General features: G+C 39.1%; 1 protein-coding gene across 5 annotated transcripts in view; it reads left to right on the top strand.

Moving 5' to 3' along the window:
* The window catches only part of NR3C2 (nuclear receptor subfamily 3 group C member 2), a 368612-nt gene that overhangs the window by 276185 nt on the left and 69160 nt on the right, over positions 1–23267 (top strand). For all 5 annotated transcript variants that reach the window (XM_082463336.1, XM_082463338.1, XM_082463337.1 and 2 more), the window contains exons 5-6: positions 18450–18788; positions 20300–20444. In XM_082463336.1, coding sequence (XP_082319462.1) covers positions 18450–18788; positions 20300–20444 — 484 coding nt within the window. The remainder of the gene's footprint in view (positions 1–18449; positions 18789–20299; positions 20445–23267) is intronic.

The following is a 23267-nucleotide window of genomic DNA, read 5'->3' as shown; positions in this document are numbered from 1 at the left end:
GCTTGATTTGTGACCCAAGATGTGATCTATCCTGGAGAATGTTACATGTGCACTTGAGAAGAAAGTGTAATCTGTTGTATTCAAATGGAGTGTCCTATAAACATCAATTTAATCTATCTGCTCTATTGTGTTATTTAAAGCTTGTGTTTCCTTATTAATTTTCTGTCTGGATGAGCTGTCCATTGGTGTAAGTGAGGTTTTAAAGTCCCCCCCTATTATTGTGTTACTGTCAATTTCCTCTTTTATAGCTGTTAGCAGTTGCCTTATGTATTGAGGTGCTCCTATGTTGGGTGCATATATATTTATAATTGTTATATCTTCTTCTTGGATTGATCCCTTGATCATTATGTAGTGTCCTTCCTTGTCTCTTGTAACATTCTTTATTTTAAAGTCTATTTTATCTGATATGAGTATTGCTACTCCAGCTTTCTTTTGATTTCCATTTGCATGGAATATCTTTTTCCATCCTCTCACTTTCAGTCTGTATGTGTCCCTAGGTCTGACATGGGTCTCTTGTAGACAGCATATTTATGGGTCTTGTTTTTGTATCCATTCAGCAAGCCTGTGTCTTTTGGTTGGAGCATTTAATCCATTCACATTTAAGGTAATTATCAGTATGTATGGTCCTATTACCATTTACTTAATTGTTTTGAGTTTGTTTTTGTAGGTCCTTTTCTTTTCTTATGTTTCCCACTTAGAGAAGTTCCTTTAGCATTTGTTGTAGAGCTGGTTTGGTGGTGCTGAATTCTCTTAGCTTTTGCTTGTCTGTAAAGCTTTTGATTTCTCCATCGAATTTGAATGAGATCCTTGCTGGGTAGAGTAATCCTGGTTGTAGGTCCTTCCCTTTCATCACTTTAAATATATCATGCCACTCCCTTCTGGCTTATAGAGTTTCTGTTAAGAAATCAGCTGTTAACCTTATGGGAGTTCCCTTGTATGTAATTTGTTGTTTTTCCCTTGTTGCTGTTAATAATTTTTCTTTGTTTTTAATTTTTGTCAGTTTGCTTACTGTGTGTCTTAGTGTGTTTCTCCTTGGGTTTATCCTGCCTGGGACTCTCTGCGCTTCCTGGACTTGGGTGGCTATTTCCTTTCCCATTTTAGGGAAGTTTTTGACTATAATCTCTTCAGATACTTTCTTGGGTCCTTTCTTTCTCTCTTCTCCTACTGGGACCCATATAATGCGAATGTTGGTGAGTTTAATGTTGTCCCAGAGGTCTCTTGGGCTGTCTTCCTTTCTTTTCATTCTTTTTTCTTTATTCTGTTCCATGGCAGTGAATTCCACCATTCTGTCTTCTAGGTCACTTATCCATTCTTCTGCCTCAGTTCTTCTGCTATTGATTCCTTCTAGTGTATTTTTCATTTCAGTTATTGTATTGTTCATCTCTGTTTGTTTGTTCTTTAATTCTCTAGGTCTTTGTTAAACATTTCTTTCATCTTCTTGATCTTTGCCTCCATTCTTTTTCCAAGGTCCTGTATCATCTTCACTATCATTATTCTGAATTCTTTTTCTAGAAGGTTACCTATCTCCACTTCGTTTAGTTGTTTTTCTAGGGTTTTATCTTGTTCCCTGATCTGGTACATAGCCATCTGCCTTTTCATTTTCTCTATCTTTCTATGAATGTGGTTTTCCTTCCACAGGCTGCAGGATTGTAGTTATTCTTGCTTCTGCTGTCTGCCCTCTGGTGGATGAGGCTATCTAAGAGGCTTGTGCAAGCTTCCTGATGAGAGGGACTGGTGGTGGGTAGAGATGGGTGTTGCTCTGGTGAGCAGAGCTCAGCAAAACTTTAATCCTCTTGTCTGCTGATGGGTGGGGCTGGGCTCCCTCCCTGTTGGTTGTTTGGCCTGAGGCAACCCAGCACTGGAGGCTACAGGCTCTTTGGTGGGGCTAATGGCGGACTCTGGGAGGGCTGATGCCAAGGAGTACTTCCCAGAATTTCTGCTGCCAGTGTCCTTGTCCCCGCAGTGAGACACAGCCATCCCCTGCCTCTGCAGGGATCCTCCAACACTAGCAGGTAGGTCTGGTTCAGTCTCCTGTGGTATCACTGCTTCTTCCCTTTGAGTCCTGATGCACACACTGCTTTGTGTGTGGCCTCCAAGAGCGGAGTCTCTGTTTCCCCCAGCGCTGTCAAAGTCCTGCAATCAAATCCCACCAGCCTTAGAAGTCTGATTCTCTGGGAATTCCTCCTCCCATTGGCAGACCCCCAGATTGGGAAACCTGACGTGGGTCTCAGAACCTTCACTCCAGTGGGTGGACTTCTGTGGTATAAGTGTTCTCCAGTTTGTGAGTCACCCGCCCAGTGGTTATGGGATTTGATTTTGTGATTGCGCCCCTCCTACCGTCTCATTGCAGCTTCTCCTTTGTTTTTGGATGTGGGGTATCTTTTTTGATGAGTTCCAGTGTCTTCCTGTCAATGATTGTTCAGCAGTTAGTTGTGATTCTGGTGCTCTCGCAAGAGGGAATGAGTACTTGTCCTTCTATTCAGCCATCTTGAACCAATCTCCCCCATAAATTACATTTGTAGTTAAAAAGTGTGGCAGTGATAATAAAATTTGGATTTCTACGAAACTAAATGTAAATCTTAACTATATGGATAGGCTCTAATCTTTTACAACCCCAGTGACCTATATCAGAAATTTTGTGTGGAATTTACCTATCTGTAAAGCATAAGGGGAAAATTTCAGTGCTCCATCCAAAGGAGATGGCCAGATCTCAGCTCCAGCCATTTGTTGCCATGGGGGAGAACAGACAGCTATGGCCAGATTTTAAGATTTCTTTTCATGATATCAGAAATACAAATTTTTGTGTGAAATATGCCAAGTTGTGAAAGATGAAAATGAAGTTTTGAAATTATCCTTAGCTCACTTTGCAGTTCATGACTTCTGCTAACAAGGAAACTAACTTGAGGAGCATAATGGATTAGCATGCTTCTCATCTCAGCTCTCGTTTGAGTGTTTTTTATCGATATGTAGTCTAGGGATTTATTTATCTTCCTAGCTTACTGTTCTTGTCTTCATCAGTTTCCTTAGTGTAGACCAGTGGTTTTCAATCAGGGGCAATTATACTCCCCAGGGGGGATATTTGGCAAAGTCTGAAAATATTTTTGGTTGTCACAACTTGTAGGAGGATGCTATTGGCATCTAGGGATTTAGAGGGCCTGGGGTGCTGCTAAATATTCTACATTTTCACAGGACAGAACCCAACAACAAAGAATTATCTGGCCCAAAGTATCAATAGTGATGAGGTTGAGAAACCCTGGTATAGGCCATGTTTTTATCCCAGTCTATCCCTCCCTCCCTCCCTCCCTCCCTTCCTTCCTTCCTTCCTATCTTTATTTTAAAGAACCTTTTTTCCAGATTCTCTCTTTTTTTTCCCTCATTCCATAATCTTATTCAGAACCTTTAGGTTAGTAGTTCTCATTTTCCAAATGCAGAAAAATAGTCACATGGGAGTTTTTAAAAATGAAGAGTCCCAGCCCCTACTTGTAGATATGCTGACATGCAGATCTGGGATGGCCCAAGATTCTGCATCTTGAAAAAGCTCCCAGGTGATTCTAAGGAAGACCATCCTTGGACCACAGTTAGAGAAGTAGTGAGATAATCTTCGTTTTCATAATCTCTGGCCCTATGCTTTTCTTCATTTTTTCAGTCCTTTATTAGCTGAACATCTCAATTATATCCTGTTCCTTTTATTAATCCCTTAAGATAGACATAGCTTTTAATAATTATTTATACTTAGGGAAATAAGTAAATTTAAATGTATTATGGACAAAGAGTTGAGGGTATATATAATCGTATGTGGTCCTTACGAGTTACCCAAGTAGCTGGATAGTATATCTTAGAGTTTTTTTCCCCAAATTTCTAGTCTATTCCCCATTTTTTGTCATATACCATATGTCTTCCCCATAAGACGTTGGTTGATAGTGGTTCCCTGAAAGTAAAAGATTAAAAATTTGTTTTTTTAAGCATATGAACTAGTCAAAAAAAAAGGGCATGGACTATTACAGCTGAAAATGTTGAAAATAATCCATGTAAGTGATTTCTTGACCACACTGATGCATACAAAATGTTACAAAGATTGACTCCCAGGAGATACTAGTTTATGCTATGTGCTTGTTCCATGAAAGCAAAATGGTGAGGGCAGTTGTAGGGTCTGTAAGAGCTATTCCTCTAAATACTGATTGGTACTTAGGAAAACTGCATGTTTATGCCCCTGTAGGTACCTGCCTTCAGAGGCTTCAATTCATGTCTGATATTCTACGTGTTGTAATGTATTGAATTCAAATCACAGGACTTTGATAGTCAAGTATTCAAATATCTTCTTGAAATTTATAACTAGGATGATACATGGTAATGATTGGGTCATTTATCAAGGACTGTTCTCTGGTATGTCATTACCAAAACGTAAATGTCTGTCTACACAGATAAGACCACTCACAGTCATATATTGTCAGTATACTAACGAGGTTACCATCACGAGTCCTGGATAACTTTGTTATCCAACTTTGGTTGCTTCTCATGATAATCCTGAAGAAACTATTTTTGAGAAAACTGGAATTCCATTTTGATAGCATGTGCTTATGCCACAGTAAACAGATATTGAAGTGGCTGTCAGATGGCCTGGGGACAGGGTCTTAGCCTTTCCCTCATAATTTTCATCAAATGCCTTCCAACCTACTATAAAATAAACATGAATAACTGTCGCATTGAGTACGTGTGTTTTCACATGTTTCTTTAAGGTCTTCCTCTATGAAAGCTTTGGTGCTGGCACTGCTAAACAGGCCACTGAACTTGAAATGATGGAGCTGAGAGTCTCCCACCTCTACCGTCTGGAATCTCGAGCAAGCCAGTTCACCCTCTGGAACTTTATTTCCCTCTGTTTAAAATGAGATCAAACTTGCTGTCTTGTGATGCCCCTTCCGGTTCTAGGAGATTCTGTTAGGGTGTTCACAATTTGGGTATCAGAATGCTGAATTGATGATGGTCATTTGAGGCAGGAGAAGATCACAGCTTTTCTCTGCATCCCCGCCCGTTCCCCAAGGATGGGTCAGGGTCAAGGGCGAGTACATTTCCCGTAATTCCAGCCACAAAAAGGAACCCATGCTGACATACCTGATTCAGTGATACTAACTGGGCCCTAAGATTAGGGATGCAGAGTGACCCTTTTCTGGATTCTATCTCCAGAGTGTGGTTCTTCCACGAAGCTGAAGAGGAAAAGAACCTTCTTTTTGGCTTCTCCCTGTTCATCTCTCTTTAGACTCTCTCAAGGTTAGAAGTGGCAGGCTACCTGCCCTCCACTACTGTACTTGGGGTTCTGCTTTTTGGAGGATGCCTGACCTGCCTCTGTCATCTGCCTAAGGCTGGGTTGACCCTTGGCTGGAATTGTTTCCTCTAGGAAACTAGCCTAGCTCATTGGGGTTGGAGGTGAAACTTAACATCCTCTGTGTTTCCCTTAAAGGCTTTGTTAGAGAATGGTGGCTGCAGTCATCACATTAAGAAATGGAACCAGTTATAGAAGGTCAGCAAAACATTCATTCGTTTAGTTGTACTCTTTCCCTTTGGTCAGTAAGCACTTACATAACACCTACTGTGTGCCATACAGTAGAAAGCTTAAATAAGTTCTAAGCACAGGAATCCAGAAATGAAACAAATTAATATAAAGTGTTTCATTATATTGGGCGTGGTCTCTTGATCTTTATTCTCTGTGGTCATATCTGTAAAGGGAGACTATTTGAATCTAAAAGAGAATTTCTAATTCTAACTGGGGACCCAAAGAAAATGCCATTAAAGGGTAGAAATTCTCTAAAGGGAAGCTTATAGGCTTGTGTCATCTCATCCCCTTCAATTACGGAAGTTAAAAATTATTATGGGGGTTAAAAATTGTGTTTTACCTGGTATGTGACTTAGGACCACATCATCCATTTGAAAATCATAGCATGAGGTTGGCCTTCACCCAAGTCAGCAGTGAAGAACTGACTCCTGGTCAAGGCATCTGCTCTGGGATGACAGCCGTGGGCCACCCTGTAACCCCAGACAAGGCTTTTCTAACGCTAGCAAAGCCATCAGTGAAATCCATCATCAACGGCAGTGTCCGTTCTTCAGAGCTACGTATAGGAGCGCTGACATCACAACATGCTAGCAGACTTAGTTTTCAATGAAGGGAAACCTATCTTTGGGACAGAAGCAGAATTTTAATAGGAAAATGGAGAACCATATGTGAGAAGAAATAAATAACTGTTTTTGTTTAATCTCTTTATTGTAAATGTGACGTTACTTTAAAAATAGTGACTTAAAGGACTTAAATGTGAATTGCGACCCCAAAGAAGAACTTGCAGAAATGGCCCAGTTACCCATCCTTCTTGAACTACTTAAATCCTCTCCAGAAGACACCTCATCTTCCAGCTTTGATGGAGAAGGGCCAACTCGTTTCCATCCAGGTCTGGGGTTCGGTCTCATATGTGAAAGAAAACTACAGATGATAAGGAATCACTGAAAATAAAAGGACATTTAACGTTTCCTTCTTCTAAAAGTTGGTTTTTAACGAGTTAGCATCGTATTCACAACTTTCTTAAATTCTTCCTTGGACTTTTATTTTTTTAACGCAGCTAAATGCTATAAATTTGAAGAGTCCTTTGCAACCTAAATGGAAAGCATATTCTTTTAAAGATGCTTTTGTTCAGCCTGCTGTGCTGAGCTAGGTTTGAGAGAGTCACCAAAAGCTTTGGAATTTACACTGTGGCAGAATACCAAAGGAAAAAAGAGCAGTTTGTCTTCTCAACAGAGCTGAGAGGTCAGGCCTGGGCGTCGGCCCTACCCTGGCATGGCTCCGCTCGCCATCAGGCAGCTGAGCAACCTCCTCTCCAGCAGTGGCCTGTACCTGCCAACACCAGACATCATCAAAGGGGCTCAAGATGTTCCAGCACGAACCCTGTGTGCAAAGAGAGGCTGGAATGAAAACACGAGAAGGGAATGCAAGAGAATCACTTATTCAAAAAAGGCCATTTAGTTTGGCTCAGCCTGTATCCTGAAGCGATCCCAGCCTAGAAAAATAATTTTTTTTCAAGTCCATTGGCTACTCTTAATTCTTAATTTCGACTCATTCTGATGATGTCAGTGGAATAAAATGTGGAGTAATATTTATTGAAAATGCATAAAAGCTATCAGCACTAACGATTGTTTTCTTTTTCCTCAGGCCTATTTAATTTTTGCCCCCAACTTAAGTGGGAGCCTGTTAACTCATTAACATGTCCTCATTCTACTCATTCTTTTTTATATTAGCATTAGCTTCTAACATGAGGATTTTTTTCGAATTCTGCTGGCCAGCTTTGTCTTGCATTTGTAAAATGTTCTTAATACTAGAGTGATAGTATTTAGAAATACAGAATATTTTCTGTGTTATATACCAGTTGTGAAAAATTGTGAAAAAATGTCTTTGTGTCAATTCATGGGATTATTATTTTACATCTGGTTATCTGCTTCACCAGTTCTTTTTCTTCCGAAGCAATTTTAATCATTTTTAATCATTCAGTTACAATCTCAGCATTGGTAGTCTCAACTAAAACCTCGTTGGTTTACTTTTCAGCTAAATAAAGTAAAGCATTACTTAAAATTTGATTAAAATTAAGGTGATTGTATATAGAAAATGCTGTTAAATAAAAGCTTTTGAAAGAATAATTATAATGTGGCTCTAAGTAATTATTTTATAGGAAGAATGTTGAGCTAAGGGAGATGAAATCATTTGAAGAAAATTGGTACTGGAGATAAAACTGTTCTATATCTGTATATTTTTTCATTTCACTGCATGGTTTTTCTGTCTTATGTACACAAATACTAATCATTTAAAAATTTCTGAAATTGAATTTAGGCAAATTCCTTGGTTGCTTTAGAATTCTCAGACACTTCCAAATTGTAAGGTCAACTGTAAGGCCTTACAGTTAAAGGGACCAAGCTGAGGAAACCATTGCAGTGAAGTAGCAACAAATGCTAAGAGGAAAGAACAGGATAATTGAAACGTGTAAAAAATAATGTGCAGACAAACAGAAATGCATTACATTTTGTATGTTCTTTGAGAGCTTATGAAAGAAGTCTTCGGTTGAAATTTTTGTAAAGGAAAATGGCATTACCCAGTGTAAATACCCTCATCATATATCTGTTGGGTAAACTCTTATTTTTCTATACATAATATTTCTTAAGGTAGATCCTGCTTAGCTGACTTACCAGTGTGAGGAGGTCTGCTCGGGACCACTCTTCTGGGTTTTCTGCCCAGCGTGTGCTCTAGCATCTGACCAGCTCTTTTTGGCCTGAGCCTATGGAGAATCACGCCAGGACTGGGGAAGACACAGTAGATTAAGCTGGGTGCCGTAATCTATTTCCAGGTCACCACCTTTTGCCTCTTTATCATACCTTATTCACCCCTTGACCTTGTTAGAACAGTCATGTTTCTTCATAAAATGTTCTTAATGAGACTGTTTACCTTGCATACCCAGTGAGATCGTGCTTCATGTAATAAGTTCTCTGCTCAAACATATGCCAAGAAGGCAGCTCTTGCAGCTGTTAAAGAATTAACTTTTTAACTGAGAGAAGGACCTTTTTCTGGGTAGCCACATCTATCATAGTGCTCTTTTTCTTATTTTAAGTAGATTGTAAAATTAGAAGGAGCTTTTCTGTCTTCTTTTTGCTTATTTGCTTGTGTTTTGTTTTACATTCACACATATATCAATCTTGAGCACAACATCATTATTCCCAAAGAATAAGAATTTACAAAAGCAAATATATTACCTGTATTTTCTAAAGAATGCTCATTTGATTTTAAAAATACATTTATTCAAACTCAGAACTCAGCTATCAGTTGCAATGGAGCCTAGGAACCTTATTTTTTTACCTAAGAATTCTGCTTTATTGATGATGCAGAAATAAAATAAGATCATACATGAAGTTTAGCTGAACTAATACTTATAAAAGATGACATTTGGGTTCGCACATTGGTTAATCCATCTCTACTAACCATTTCAATATTCTTGAACATAAGAACTTGATTTTTAATCAGAAGGAGTAAGTTCTTCTCCCAATAAGTCCTGTTTTTTAGTACAAACAGGTTTGATTTCTGCCTCCTTTGATTTCTCCTGCCATCAGAGTTAAGGTGTCAAAACAAGGAGCAAAAGCAAAAAGACTGGCTCATCTGCTACAGCAACAGCCCTGGAGTACACAGGGGTTGACTGTCCTGCCCAGGGAATTAGGAGAGAAAGCATCCTGTGTATTGGTACCGGTTGTTCTGTGTCTCCCATTAAAAAAGGCTGCTGATCTTGTTACTAGAGGTGATCCAATGGCAACCTCGCTGATAATCTAGAAAAGTCATTAGGGCTCTGGGTCCTTTTCATACCCCTTTGACCTCCTGATTTGATGCACTCTGCACATGTGATGGGGTTTCTCTGTTCTCTTTTTCTGTGCCCTGACAAAAACTCACCTTCTCCTAACTCTGCAGACCATCCTTGTGACCCCATACAAACCACTTTACCCCTGTGTACAATGGTGCTAACAATAGTACCTACCCACAGGGCACTTATGAGGACCTAAGTAGTATAACATTTTTAAAAGATGCTATCATGCTGGACAAACAGATTCTCAATTAATGATAGCCTTTACTATGAACTGTTTTCCCCACTTAAAAAAAAATTAGGTAATCTCAGGATTAGGAGAAACCACAGAGCCCATTTTCAGTACAGACCTGAGTTCTGTACCTTAAATGGTAAAACTGAAAAAAAAAACAAAAAAGGGGGCATCTGAACGCTGGGGATAGGGTAAAAGGGAGCATATAGAACTATAGGAGTTTCTTCCATGGCAGTGGATGTTCTCCCAAGCCTGTATTCAGTGATCACAGTATTTGCCCTTGGAGTATATTTTGGAAAAATATTTCTAAAGTTATCTCTTACCACACTTACAAGTGTAAGGGATTTATTCCTGTTTTTGAGACAAATATGAGCCACAGAAGTTCCACTCAGACACATGGAAGGCTGGAATGTACATTGGAGGTCGTATTTCCTTCCCTTGTAGGGCTACTGGGTCTCGATAACTCATTTCATCATCCTTCTCCTGCACGGCAGAATTGCACTCAGGCAAGCAGGGAACCTGCCTACCTATTACTTTAGAGTTTTTAGAAAAGAATATTCCATGTTCTTGGCGGTCATGCCTTCCAGGCTCTCTCCATAACACATTCCAGAAAACTTGCAGGAAATTCTCCTAATGTCTCATCTAAATCCCTGCTTCTGCCCTTTAAATCCTTTAGATCTTATCTTGACCTCAGTAGACATAGAAAATAGATGCTCACTGTGATTTGGCAAAGGCTTGTCAAGTTTTTGAAATTGCTATTTGGTTTCTCATATCCCTCACTTTCTACTCTAGCATAACTCAATCCCTGTCTTTTTTCACTTATTATTTTTTTCCCCATAAACATTTTTGGTCCAAAGCTTTGGGGATGGAGTGTTCATCATTTTGTTGCTCCCTTCTGATAACTCCCTGGAGGTGTATATCAGCCCAACAGTGGCAAGGCCCAGGTAGGGGGTGTTCCGTGTAGTAAACCCACTGTCCACCCGACCTGGCCGTGGGGTGCTGCCTGCCGCCCTTGCCCCACCACTGCCCGCGGTTCTTTAGAAGTGATGTCCAGAGGAGTTCTGGAATTACAGTGGCTCAGCCCACTGCCCCTCAGTCCAGTGGCATTCTCTCTTGTTTAAACCAGCAAAGGTTTCAACAGAAGAAAGCACTGGAAACCTTCTCCATTACCCAGAGGCTATCACCAAGAGGCCATTTCTCAGACATTCTGTTTCCTCTTCTTCTGAGTTTCTTAACTTGGTTTAATGCAGTCCCAGCCTGGCCAGACCTCGAAGACATACTGCCTCACCTTTAAAACTCTGGCCAGAGATGGAACCCTCCCCCTGACACATCCTCCCATGTACAGACGTTCCTGAGTCTGCCTGGCAGTAAAAGGAAAAAAGGGAGGAGAAAATGTTGCTAAGTATTAGAGGAGAAAAAAAGAATCTAATTACAGAAAAATATAAATGCCATAAAAACAATCATGTTAATCAGCCATCTAGCATGAGAAGTATCTCCTAGGCAGCTGCTGGCTTTGCCCCTTTCTGAATTCCTGTCTCCAGCAGGGAAGGTATCAGAATATGTCACTGGGGGGTGTCTTCCAGAACCTTGTCACTGTCTCTGCAAAATCAGCAGACCCCTGTTCTATCTCCCTCAGATTCCCTTGAGTCTCTGTTCAGATTTATCTTCTGGTCTGAGGGACTCTCCTCTCGGGGCGGGGTGGGGGGGTGGGTCAGTGGTGCTTAACATTGGGTGGTTGCCCACACAGGGAAGTGACCGCTCCACATGGGCCCTCAGTGTCGTTTGAATCACACCAAAAGCAAACCAGGGCGCAGTGGGAATTAACACAGAGGGATACAGGAAAGTGGAGGCGCTCATAGAAAGATAAACCAACATCTCCCTGCCATTGTTCACTCACCGCATATATAGTCAGGAACACTGACCCCGAACTTGTCATAGCCTGTTTTATAACCCTAATTGCTTCCTTACGTATTGATCCAACTTCTGCGAGGTTGTAAGCTCTTGTCTGGGCTCAGATCTTATTATTCAGCATTGCACTGCTCACAAAACCAGGGCACTTTCTACACAATGGCTGAATATTAGTTACTTGCTAAGTAGTAGATAAATGTATTCAAATGTATTCTATAACAATAGCAACAAAATTATGTTTGTTATAGCTATAGAGATATCTATGGTTATCTCTATACACATATTAAAATGTAATCTGTGGAGATCCACTAATCTGGAATGTCTTTTTCCCCCCAGATTTATTGAGGTTATGATTGACAAAAAATGATACATATTTAGCATGAACAATGTGGTATTGTGATATCAATATGCCTATGTAATGATTATGACAATCACGCTAATTAATGTGCCCATCACCTCACACAGTTACACGCGTGTGTGTGTGGATATATGTGTGTGTGTGTGTCGTGTGGAATGTCTTAAAGTGGTCCAAGGTTGGGTTTGAGTTTGCCTTAGCATGGTTTTTATACTAATAAAATCAATAAAGCCTGTTCATTTGTTAAATTATGTATTTTAACATGAGAATGTTTAGGGATACTTTTTAAGACACCCAGTGTTCAAGTTCTATAACCACTTAAGGAGATTTATAAACAATTGGAATTCCACTTCCTTATTATCAATTGAGAAGCTAATTATTTATTCATAAAGTAATGTGCCCCTGACCCTCACCCCAATTCTATTAGTGTGTATGGTTTTGAGAACCGTAGATGTTCTTTTTCCTATTAGTAAAAACGAGAGAGGTTTTGCTGCAAAACCAGTTACATCTGTAAGAAGGTGGCATTCCTTCCTTTGATCTCATGACAAAGAAATATGTGGTTGTTCCGCTAAGCTAACTCTCGGTGTCTTCCTCCCCTGGCAGGAGAAGGGGAGAAGTCGTGCAGATAAAGGGGATGAGGAAAATAGGAAAGCATGATTAGGAGGAGAGTGGCAAGAGAAATGGTCTATGAAAGGAGGAGGATAGGGTAGATGCTGTTATTGTCCTGTGGGTTTAAACCAGTAATTACATTTGGCCTCGAACAGAAAAATACATGTTTTCATATAACCTCAGTATAGCCTCTCTAATATTTACTGCCAAGACCTAAAATTTCAAGACATGACACTAAGCATTTCTAAAATGACAGAATTATCACTTTACATCTTTCCAGTGAAATGTTATGGTTGAAAAAGCTCCCCATCAGTCTTTTATTCTACTCCAGATGGAAAAAAAAAAAAAAGACATTGTCCCAGTGACCCATCTCCAAGACTAAAGAATCTGTAATTTGAACACACTTGAGAAAGATAGTGATGAAAGTACCACGAGAATCCCATGCATCTCATCATTTTACTGTGGGATGCAGAAGCAGTGTATGTCATTCCTAGCCGGCCGTCATTCTACCACACTGGCAGTTTGTCCAAAGGGTATGTAGCAGACCAAGTCGGCCTCAGGAGACAGAGCAAACCAAAAAGGAAGTTGGGCCATGTTTCAGGGCCTTTTTGAATCTTGAGATGCCATTGGGAATTTTTCACTTTTTTTTTTTTTTTTTTTTATTGCTGTGTTGGGTCTTCGTTTCTGTGCGAGAGCTTTCTCTAGTTGTGGCAAGTGGGGGCCACTCTTCATCGCAGTGTGCGGGCCTCTCATTATCGCGGCCTCTCTTGTTGCAGAGCACAGGCTCCAGATGCGCAGGCTCAGTAATTGTGGCTCACGGGCCTAGTTGCTCCGCGGCATGTGGGATCTTCCCAGACCAGGGCTCGAACCCGTGTCCCCTGCATTGGCAGGCAGATTCTCAACCACTGTGCCACCAGGGAAGCCCCCACAATTTTTATAGGGTCCCACCAGACGCTTCCTGCTTGCTGTCCAGCTTACCATTCTGGATAGGAAGCAGGGCCTTCCGATTGCACAGCTCCTGGGGGAACAATTCATGGGGAATCTATAGCGTTCTGTCCCCCGGCAGTGCCAGGAGAAAGTGGCTGCTAAGATGCTGCTAGTAATTAAGGACTTGGCACCTGGGGGCAGCTGCTAAGCATATACTGTTACTATAACATCCGGGTAGAACAAGTGAAATTCCTCTAGGCTCACGTGGGGCTGGGAGACATTCACAGTCATATTAATACACACCACACACACATACACACACACACACCCTGCAACTGTGGCTGGCAGGTGAGAAATGAATTGTATCTCTGGGCCACATGGGAACATGAGTTCCCAAGCCCAAAGGCCATTAACTCCATGTTAATTTAGTAAGGTGGTAGGTAGTGATAAGACCCCTAATTTATGTTCACGGATGCTTTGGATAATGGAAACATGCTCATTAAGTATCTTTGGCCAGAGATTTTCCTGTGTAATTAGCACACATCTTAATTATACACTTGGATTTGAAGCTGGTGCTAATCTTAAAGTATTAAAAAACAAATTAGATAAAGAGAAAAGGATTAGAAGAGAGACTGCATAGCACAGAGGTTAAGAGTGTGGGCTCTGAGCCATGGCCCAATTCAAAAACTAGCCCTGGTGTTTACCAGCCCTGCAACCTTGAAGAAGTACTTCCTGTCTCTGTGCACCTGTAAAATGGAAATAACATTGCCTAATCGTAGGGTCATGGTGAGCATTGGAAGGCTTAAAACCACTAGAAATTGTTTTGAACTGTGCTTGGCACATAAGTGCTCCATAAATTGAGCTTATTATTATTTTAGTTGTGGCCTTTTCAGAGTCAAAACTCTGCAGGTGGATCATTACACAGTAGGAATTTGGAAAAGGAATAATAACAATTCAGAAATTTTATCCTAAAATGTCAAACTTGCCTACATTTCCTACACAGAAGTAAATTAATAATTCACATATGTAATAGTTTGTTAAAGTGTATTACAGTTTGAAAATGAAGTGTCAACAAACATTTATTGAGTACCCATAAGGGTCATGGAAAGTGATGTTATAGGAGCACATAAGACGTTAACAACTTCCAGGAGCTTTAATTTTAGAAGGCGGCATGTGTTAGACGAGTATAAAATTTTCAAGCATTTTAGAAGGGCTACTTTGGGTAATATGATTGTTATGTAACTGTACTCTTTTAGAAAAAGATGCAGGATGAATACACTTGGCTGAAGAATCTGCACACTGAAAATATTTATTTTCTTGAACTATTTAAGGAGCTATAAATAAATACTCAGTTCCAAGTGCCCCTCATATATTCATAAAATTACAACATAAAATTAAATGTAACTGAAATGGTAAACGTAATATTGATAATCTGCTCAGGCCACAGCCAGTTGTGCTATAGGCCACAGCCTTGTGTATCAGTGCTAGAGAAAATATTAAGCGTTCTTCTTCATGATATTTCATAGCATTAGCCTTAAATCAGCCATGAGAATAGACACAGCATTACAGATCAAAGGCCTAAAATAAGTATGAATTTTATAATTACCTTGCAAGCAAATATCATTTTTAATAAAATTTGAGAATATCAGCCTTGTCTATTTCTCATCAATCAAATGATGGTTATCATCAGGTGTAGTCTTATAAAGGATAAGGACATTTTAATGAACTGGAATAGTTTTAATATCTGCAAAATTATGTGAAAGAATGGAAGTGGCATTGAAGCACTACTTCAGATGTTAATAATAATTTTCAACATTGTTTTCAGTTTTCTTACCTGTTGAGCCCTCTGTGAGATAGGAGAGGGAAACACTACCATTCTCATTTTTTGGATGAATCAGTTGAGGCTTAGAGAAAAGTTTATGTGACACAGAGGCGGTTAGTTCCAAGTATCTGATTCCCCAAATGACTAATCTGTGCTATTGAGGATCTTCTCAAGCTCTTATAGATACAGTCATCCATTGACCAGCATTGGGGATTATCTGCATGTTTGATTCTTTTCTTCTCCTTCTCTGTTTTGCCTAGTTTTTGAGGCATTTAGTGATTATTTTTTCCTTTGGTTCGTTCACTCGTTCATTCATCGGAAGCATCTTGGTCCCCTACTGTATGCTCAGCACTACTGAGCAGTACTTTGTCGGCCGGTCCCCATTAGCATACTACATGAATAGGATACATCTGCTTTTCATTCAGACAGTTCTAAAACTCAGGTTTTTCTGCCTCTTTCATTGAAGGAGACAGTCCATGAGAAAGGAAATGATCTGAAATAATTGAAATTTTTTAAGTGTTTTGCTAATTTCAAACTTCTTAAAGATAGGAATTATATCTTGTTCATCTCTTAAGCATGTGTGGCAGGTATGTCTCTTGTTGGATAGTGACTTGTCTTTTATCTGAATCAGTGTTTCTGTGATGCAAGTGGTAAATGTAATATTAATGGCCATACTTACAAGCATGAATGATTATTTTGAAAATCAAATTAATCGGTGTGGCATAGCCCTACTCTGTGTTAAATTCGTATCCTGTAAGTTTCTCACACATGTTAGAGCTAAGCTGAAGGTGTCTGGTACTTAAAGAATTTTAAAATAAATTCCTCAATAAAATGGAAAACCTTACAATTGCAAAGTAAATTTATTACCATAGCTCTAAGCTCAGTTTGGCACATCTGAGCTTTCTCTATCCTTTATCCATTTATTCATTCATTCACTCACCCATCTTCCCCATTATCTATCCATCTCCCCATTAACCCCACCCACCTGCCATCCATCCCCCAACCCTCCCATCTACCTCCCAATTCTCCCTTCCACCTCCCCAGTCTTTCTTTCCCCATATCTATTGTAAGAACCCTCAAGAGAAATGTGAAAGAAAAGCAGTTGCTATTACATTATTTACAGTAGCCAAGACATGGAGACAACCTAAATGTCCATCGATAGATGAATAGATAAAGATGTGGTACATATATACAATGGAATATTACTCAGCCATAAAAACAAATGAAATAATGCCATTTGCAGCAACATGGATGGACCTAGAGATTATCATACTAAACAAAGTAAATCAGAAAGAGAAAGACAAATACCATATGATATCACTTATATGTAGAATCTAAAATGCGACACAAATGAACCTGTCTGTGAAACAGAAACAGACTCACAGACATAGAGAACAGACTGGTGGTTGCTGAGGGGGATGGGGGAGGGGGGAGGGAAGGATTGGGAGTTTGGGATTAGCAGATGTAAACTATTATATATAGGATGGATAAACAACAAGGTCCTACTGTATAGCATAGGGAACTATATTCAATATCCTGTGATAAACCATAATGGAAAAGAATATGAAAAGAAAATATATATATATAACTGAGTCACTTTGCTGTACAGAAGAAATTAATACATTGTAAATCAACTATACTTCAATAAAATTTGTTTAAAAGCAGTTGCTATTAAAGTTAATACTGATTCTTTGGTTTTATGATGAACATACTATTTATTGTCCAAAATATGGTACTTTTAGGAATAAACAGGGTACTTACTAATAATCATGCTGGGAAACAAGCATAAACTAGGACTGTTCTGGGTAAATCAGAATATGGTCACTTGTAATACATTCTACTAAAAATCTAAAGTGGTATTCCTGTACTGTATTGTGATATCTTTTAGGTATAGGCTATATGACATGTGAATTGTTTATTTATAGTAAAAATATAGAGTAGGAGAGATTTTTAAGGATTGTGTAATGGTATAACTCACACCTGTATTTTTTAATAGCATTAATTCCTGTACGTTTACTAGTTAGTGCCCCAATTTGGAATCATCCAGATATTTCATTTCTTCCCTTCTGTTGCCTTTCTTTGGGGTTGATTAGCTCCCATTCATTCAGTGGAAATCTGTAAATCACTTTGTGTAGGCATAGCATTTACCAAGGTGCCATGGGGGCTGTAAAAGAAGAGGAACACCCAATCTTTACGCCTCAGCAGTGCACAGTATAGCTGGGGACATCGGTCGATCTAACAGCATCTGCACAAAATAACTACTCTGAGTAAGCAAGTGGTTGCACATGGACCACAGCAGGAAGAGTAAGTGGTAGAGAAGCACCCAAGAGGAATAAGTAAAGGGCCAGAGAAAGCTAATTAGAGGGAGCAGAGACAGCACTCAGATAATAAGCTCAATCAGGCGAGTCTAGCCCTTGCTGCCAACTCTTTAGTGGGTAATAGGTGGGAATTATTGGCTTATATAAGATTTAGTTGAGGCATATGTAACTTATTAGCATCTGAAATAATTTATCCTTCCTCTGAGCTCTTAAGTCTATTTTACATACACTAGCTGTGTAGTCTTGGACAAATTTCTTGACCCTTCTGGTCTGCTTCCTCTTTATAAAATGAGAATCGTAATAGTACCTAGTCATAAAATTGTTAAAGTGGTTAATTTATGAAAAGCATTTAGGACATAAAATTGTTAAAATTGTTAAAGTGGTTAATTTATAAAAAGCATTTAGGACAGTGTCTGGTATCAGAAAAATACTGAAAAGGGGCTGTTCCTACTAGTATAACAAGACATCCTTAGAGGAAAAGTATGCTTTAATCAATATAAGTCAATATTTGCTTGCAATTTACCTCATGTAAGGTAGGCCAAACGTAATCTTTTTTTAATTCCTTTTTTGGTGTGGTGCCATTTATTGATTTATTTATTTAATTCCAGTTTTCCTGAGATAATAATCGACCTACAGCCCTGTATTAAAGCGTACAGCATAATGATTTGACTTACATACGATATGAAATGATCATCCCAATCAGATTAGTGAATGTTCGGCATCTCACATGGATACAAAATGAAAGAATTAGAATTTTTTTTCTTGTAATGCAAACTCTTAAGATTTACTCTTAACATTTGTATATAACATACAAAAAGTGTTGTGCTTTAGATGGTATTTATCATGCGAAACGTAATCTTAATTTGCCCTGTTTATAATTTTTTTTTTTTTTTTTTTTTTTTTACAGCTCGAAAGTCCAAGAAGTTGGGGAAGTTAAAAGGGATTCACGAGGAACAGTCACAGCAGCCTCCACCTCCCCCGCCCCAGAGCCCAGAGGAAGGAACTACGTACATCGCTCCCGCGCAAGAGCCCTCCGTCAACTCAGCGCTGGTTCCTCAACTCTCCACAATTTCCCGAGCGCTCACACCTTCCCCTTCCATGGTCCTTGAAACCATCGAACCCGAGATTGTGTATGCAGGCTATGACAACTCCAAACCGGATACAGCCGAAAATCTGCTCTCCACCCTCAACCGCTTAGCAGGCAAACAAATGATCCAAGTCGTGAAGTGGGCGAAGGTAATTCCAGGTAGGATGGCCTCGCGTTTCAGGGTCTGCGTCCTGAACTAGACACGTCAGGGCAACAGAGCGTACCGTATGCAGCAGTGCGATTGAGTTTGCTTTCTGTTCGATCCCGACACCCAATTTTTTACTCGATGTCAAATGAATCAAGTGCGTAGAAAAAAAATCTGGTGAATGTGCTTGTTTCTCTTGAGAAATTAGAGTTAAGGGTTCTATTGTTAATAGAACATACCCATTTCTTATGTTGAGGATTGAAATGGAAAGTTTCATTCCAGTAATATTAATAAGGTAAAACACGCTCTAGTTGTCAAAACAAGAATTGAGCCCATTATTAGCAGCTCGTAGCCAGGGCTACTCTAAGCCCTAGACCAGGTAAATCAAGACATATATACACTACTATATATAAAATAGATAACTAATAAGGACCTGCTGTATAGCACAGGGAACTCTACTCAGTACTCTGTAATGGCCTATATGGGAAAAGAATCTAAAAAAGAGTGGATATATGTATAGGTATAACTGATTCACTTTGCTGTACAGCAGAAACCAACACAACATTATAAATCAACGATACTCCAATAAAAATTAATTTTAAAAAAAGACCTCTCAGGTAAGCTGTAGGGGCCTCTGAAAGAGTCTCTCTGAAAATATCTTACTTCCATAACCCTTTAATTTGTCCTTGAAATTCCTACTTCAGTCAGTTTTATGCTGTAGCATTTTATTAATAAGGCCCCTATTAACCTACAGAAACATTTCATTGCTCAGAATTGTGATCACATTGTCCCAGTTCATTAATCCAAAGCAGTTTCTTAGATGTCCTGTGGTCAACCAGCCGCCATAAGACAAAAGACTGGGGAAAGCTCTGATGACTGACTCTTTGAAGGGGAGCTTGCCAGGTGAAACTATATACAAACAGAATACTCTGGTGCCCCTGGGAGTACAGAGGGTGAGAAAAGAAACAAAAGAAGGGCCTGAGGCCCAGAAAGGAAGACTGTGGGTAAGGCAGGACAGCATCAAGGATGCTTATTCTGCCTCAGAAGTCTGTTGAAGTCTGGCATTATCCCAGCCTAGGGGAAGCAAGGAATAAGACTTTTTCAATCACTGCAAACTCATGAAAAGTAAAATCTTCCACCAGTATTGCAGATATGCAAGAGTTGACGTCATTAAATTATCTTTTATTTTGAAGTTATTCATTGTGAGTAGGATGAAGCAAGTGGTACAGGTGAATACAGATTCTTTCCGTCTAACTAAGGGTTGTAGACCACCGTCCACAATGAAACTCCCAGAACATCTTAGTTTTTTTTGCCCTGGCAGTTTACCCTCATTGAGAATTTAAGGTGAATTTAACATGAAATGTTGAACAGGACCAGGTCCATGATAGGTGCTCTTTAAATAACTGTGGAATTGATTTGAGTCAATGAGAGAAAGGGGGCAGTTTGGGGTTGACTTACGAAGCTTCTTCCTGGAATGTATTTAAATGCTAAGTGTATTTCTGTGATGAATTGTTCTCTTCTTCAGGATTTAAAAACCTGCCTCTCGAGGACCAAATTACCCTCATCCAGTATTCTTGGATGTGTCTGTCATCATTTGCCTTGAGCTGGAGATCGTACAAACATACAAACAGCCAATTTCTCTATTTTGCACCAGACCTAGTCTTTAATGAGTAAGTACCTATTAATTAGCCTTCATAAAATAAACCGAAGAGTTATTCGCTATGCTCTTTTATGACTTCTAAACAGATGTACCTTTGTGAAAGAATCCACTGATACGTTTTTTTAGAGTTAAAAAGCTATCATTTGAGAACTTAAAAATTACTTTTTTACAAAATTATAATGCACATGTCTGAGTATATATAAATCAGTGTATGTAGATCTCACATGATAGTATGTGGGAATTGTCCCAAAGAATGATGATCCAGTTGGCTTCCAAAACTTGATTGGTACAAAGCCACAATTAATAGAAAACAACCTATTTTGGTATCTGTTCCAGTTGGGAAGACTGTCTAATTTCTAGGAAATGTGAATGTATAAAGTGCCAGTTTTTGAGCACAGTCATATAATGATTCTTTTGTTAATAGTATACATCTGCTCAGTGTGTTTTCATGACAATCATAATTACCCTTCTTTGTGATCATAAGAGAAGCCAAAATGTTATTCTGTAGTGAAACATTTTTAGGTTTATGATGCATTTTAAAAAGATTGAAAGAACAGTACTAGATTTTTCTTTGGCCGTGAATTCCTCCCTATGTGAAGTTTACATTTTAATATTGTTTGCATTCTACATTAGCACATTTCGTGCATGTTTATATCCAGCCATGCTTCTTTGTAATTGTTGGGTCAAGAAATAGATAAATTAAAAAGGAACATTTGAATGATGATAGTAACCACAGCCATATTCTAACAGATGGCTGTCTCTCAAGATATGAAAATAGGGATTTTTCAATAGGGAAGGAAGTAGATGAGGAATAGATTGGTGATAAAAGAGAGAAAAGGGACGTGAAAGATTCAAAGTGGACATGTAGTGCCAAAATACCTAAATTGTACCGGTAGTAGTTGCCCTGAGAGTATCACTTCACCCAAATACAGTGGACCTCGGAGGCAGTTTTAGTCCAAGATAAATTAGGAGCATCAGTTGTTGGTTCTTGGGGTGACCGTTCTTTGGGCAATTAGTCAGAACAAATAATTCTACTAGTGCATAAATTTTCTTCATGCTTCAGAAGCATGAAGTGAGGCCAAACCACTGACAGGCACATTTTAATTTACTTGTTTTCCTGAATAATCAGCTGATATTATTAAATAGTAAACCTGTTTTTAAATATGGTCTATAAACCAAAAGGAAAACATATTTGGATTCCCTGGCGGTCCAGTGGTTAGGACTCCGGACTTCCACTGCCGGTGGCCTGGGTTCGACCCCTGGTCGGGGAACTGAGATCCTGCAAGCTGCTCAGTGTGGCCAAAAAAAAAAAAAAAAAAAGGAAAGCATATTAAGGAGGTTCTTTGTTTTAAGAGGACATGTGGGTAAATACGAATCTCTATTGGTGCCATCCGGAGTGTCTCCTTTAGATTTTGTTTTAATAGAAGATCATTTAACCTTATTCAGTGAATCTATTGATTCTTTGTAATAAAATACGTATAATATAAAATTTTCCACTTTAACCATTTTTAGTGCACAATCAGGAGCATTAATTGCACTGACATTGTTGCACCACCATCATCACTATCCATCTCCAGTACTTTTTTCATCATCCCAAACAGAAACTCTGGACCAGTTAATCAGTAACTCGACATCCTCCTTTCCCCCAAAGCCCTGATAACCTCTGGTCTATGAATTTGCCTATTCTAGATATTTCATATGAATGGAACCATATAATATGTGTCCTTTTTTTGTCTGACTTATTTCACTTAGCATAATGTTTTCAAGGTTCATCTTTATTGTAGCATGTATCAGAATTTCATTTCATGGCTGAATAATATTCCATTGTACGTATGTATAGACTTGACCTCATTGTTCGCAGATTCTGTAGTTGTGCATTGGCCTTCTGGCACATTTATTTGTAACCCCAAAGTCAGTATTTGCAGCACAGAGAGGCCATAAATTTGAGGTACACAGCATGTACATTTCAGCTGAGACTCTGCCTTCTTGTTTCAGCTCTCATGGTGTAAACAAGTGTCTTTTCCATGGTCTATTTAGTGCCATGTTTTTTGCATTGTTGTGCTTTTTGCTGGTGATTTCACTGTTTAAAATGACCCACAAGCAGAGTGCCAGAGTGCTGTCTAGTGTTCCTAAGTGCAAGAAGGCTATGATGTGCCTTAGGGAAAAAATACAGGTGTTACGTAAGCTTCTTTCAGGCATGAGTGACAGTGCTGTTGGCTGTGAGTTCAATGTTAATGAATCAATAATATATGTTAATGTGTCTTTAAACAGAAATAACACATAAAACAAGATTATGTATAGATCAACTGATGAAAATGTTATGATCAGTGTCTACTACAACTTTATAGAATATAACTACCGTACTTATTTTTACCAAATAAATAGAATTGATCACATTTTGTTTATCCATTCATGGATACAGGGGTCGTTTCTGCCTTTGGCTATCGCGGTTAATGCTGCTATAAACATTTGCATATGAGTATCTGTTTGAGTCCTGCTTTCATTGCTTTTGGGTATACACCTAGCAGTGGAATTGCTGGGGCATATGATTATTCTACATGTAACTTTTGAGGAACCACTGAACTGTTTTCCTCAGCAGTTGCGCAATTTTACATTCCCACCCTCAGCGTACAAATTAAAAAGAGCAGCAAGAGTTCCAATTTCACCACATCCTTCCTAACACTCATTTTCTGGGTTTTTTGGTTTTGTTTTTTGCTTTTTTTAATAGCTATACTGGTGGGTATGAAGTATTGGGGGGTTTTTTGGTTTGTTCTTCTTGAAATATATTTGTCATATAACATTGTGTAAATTTAAGGTATACAACATGTTATTT

This window comes from Balaenoptera physalus, assembly GCF_965194825.1.
Source record: "Balaenoptera physalus genome assembly, chromosome: 5".
Taxonomy (NCBI): domain Eukaryota; kingdom Metazoa; phylum Chordata; class Mammalia; order Artiodactyla; family Balaenopteridae; genus Balaenoptera; species Balaenoptera physalus.
The sequence above is the reverse complement of the archived record's forward strand: the minus strand, read 5'-3'. Positions and strand labels throughout refer to the sequence as shown.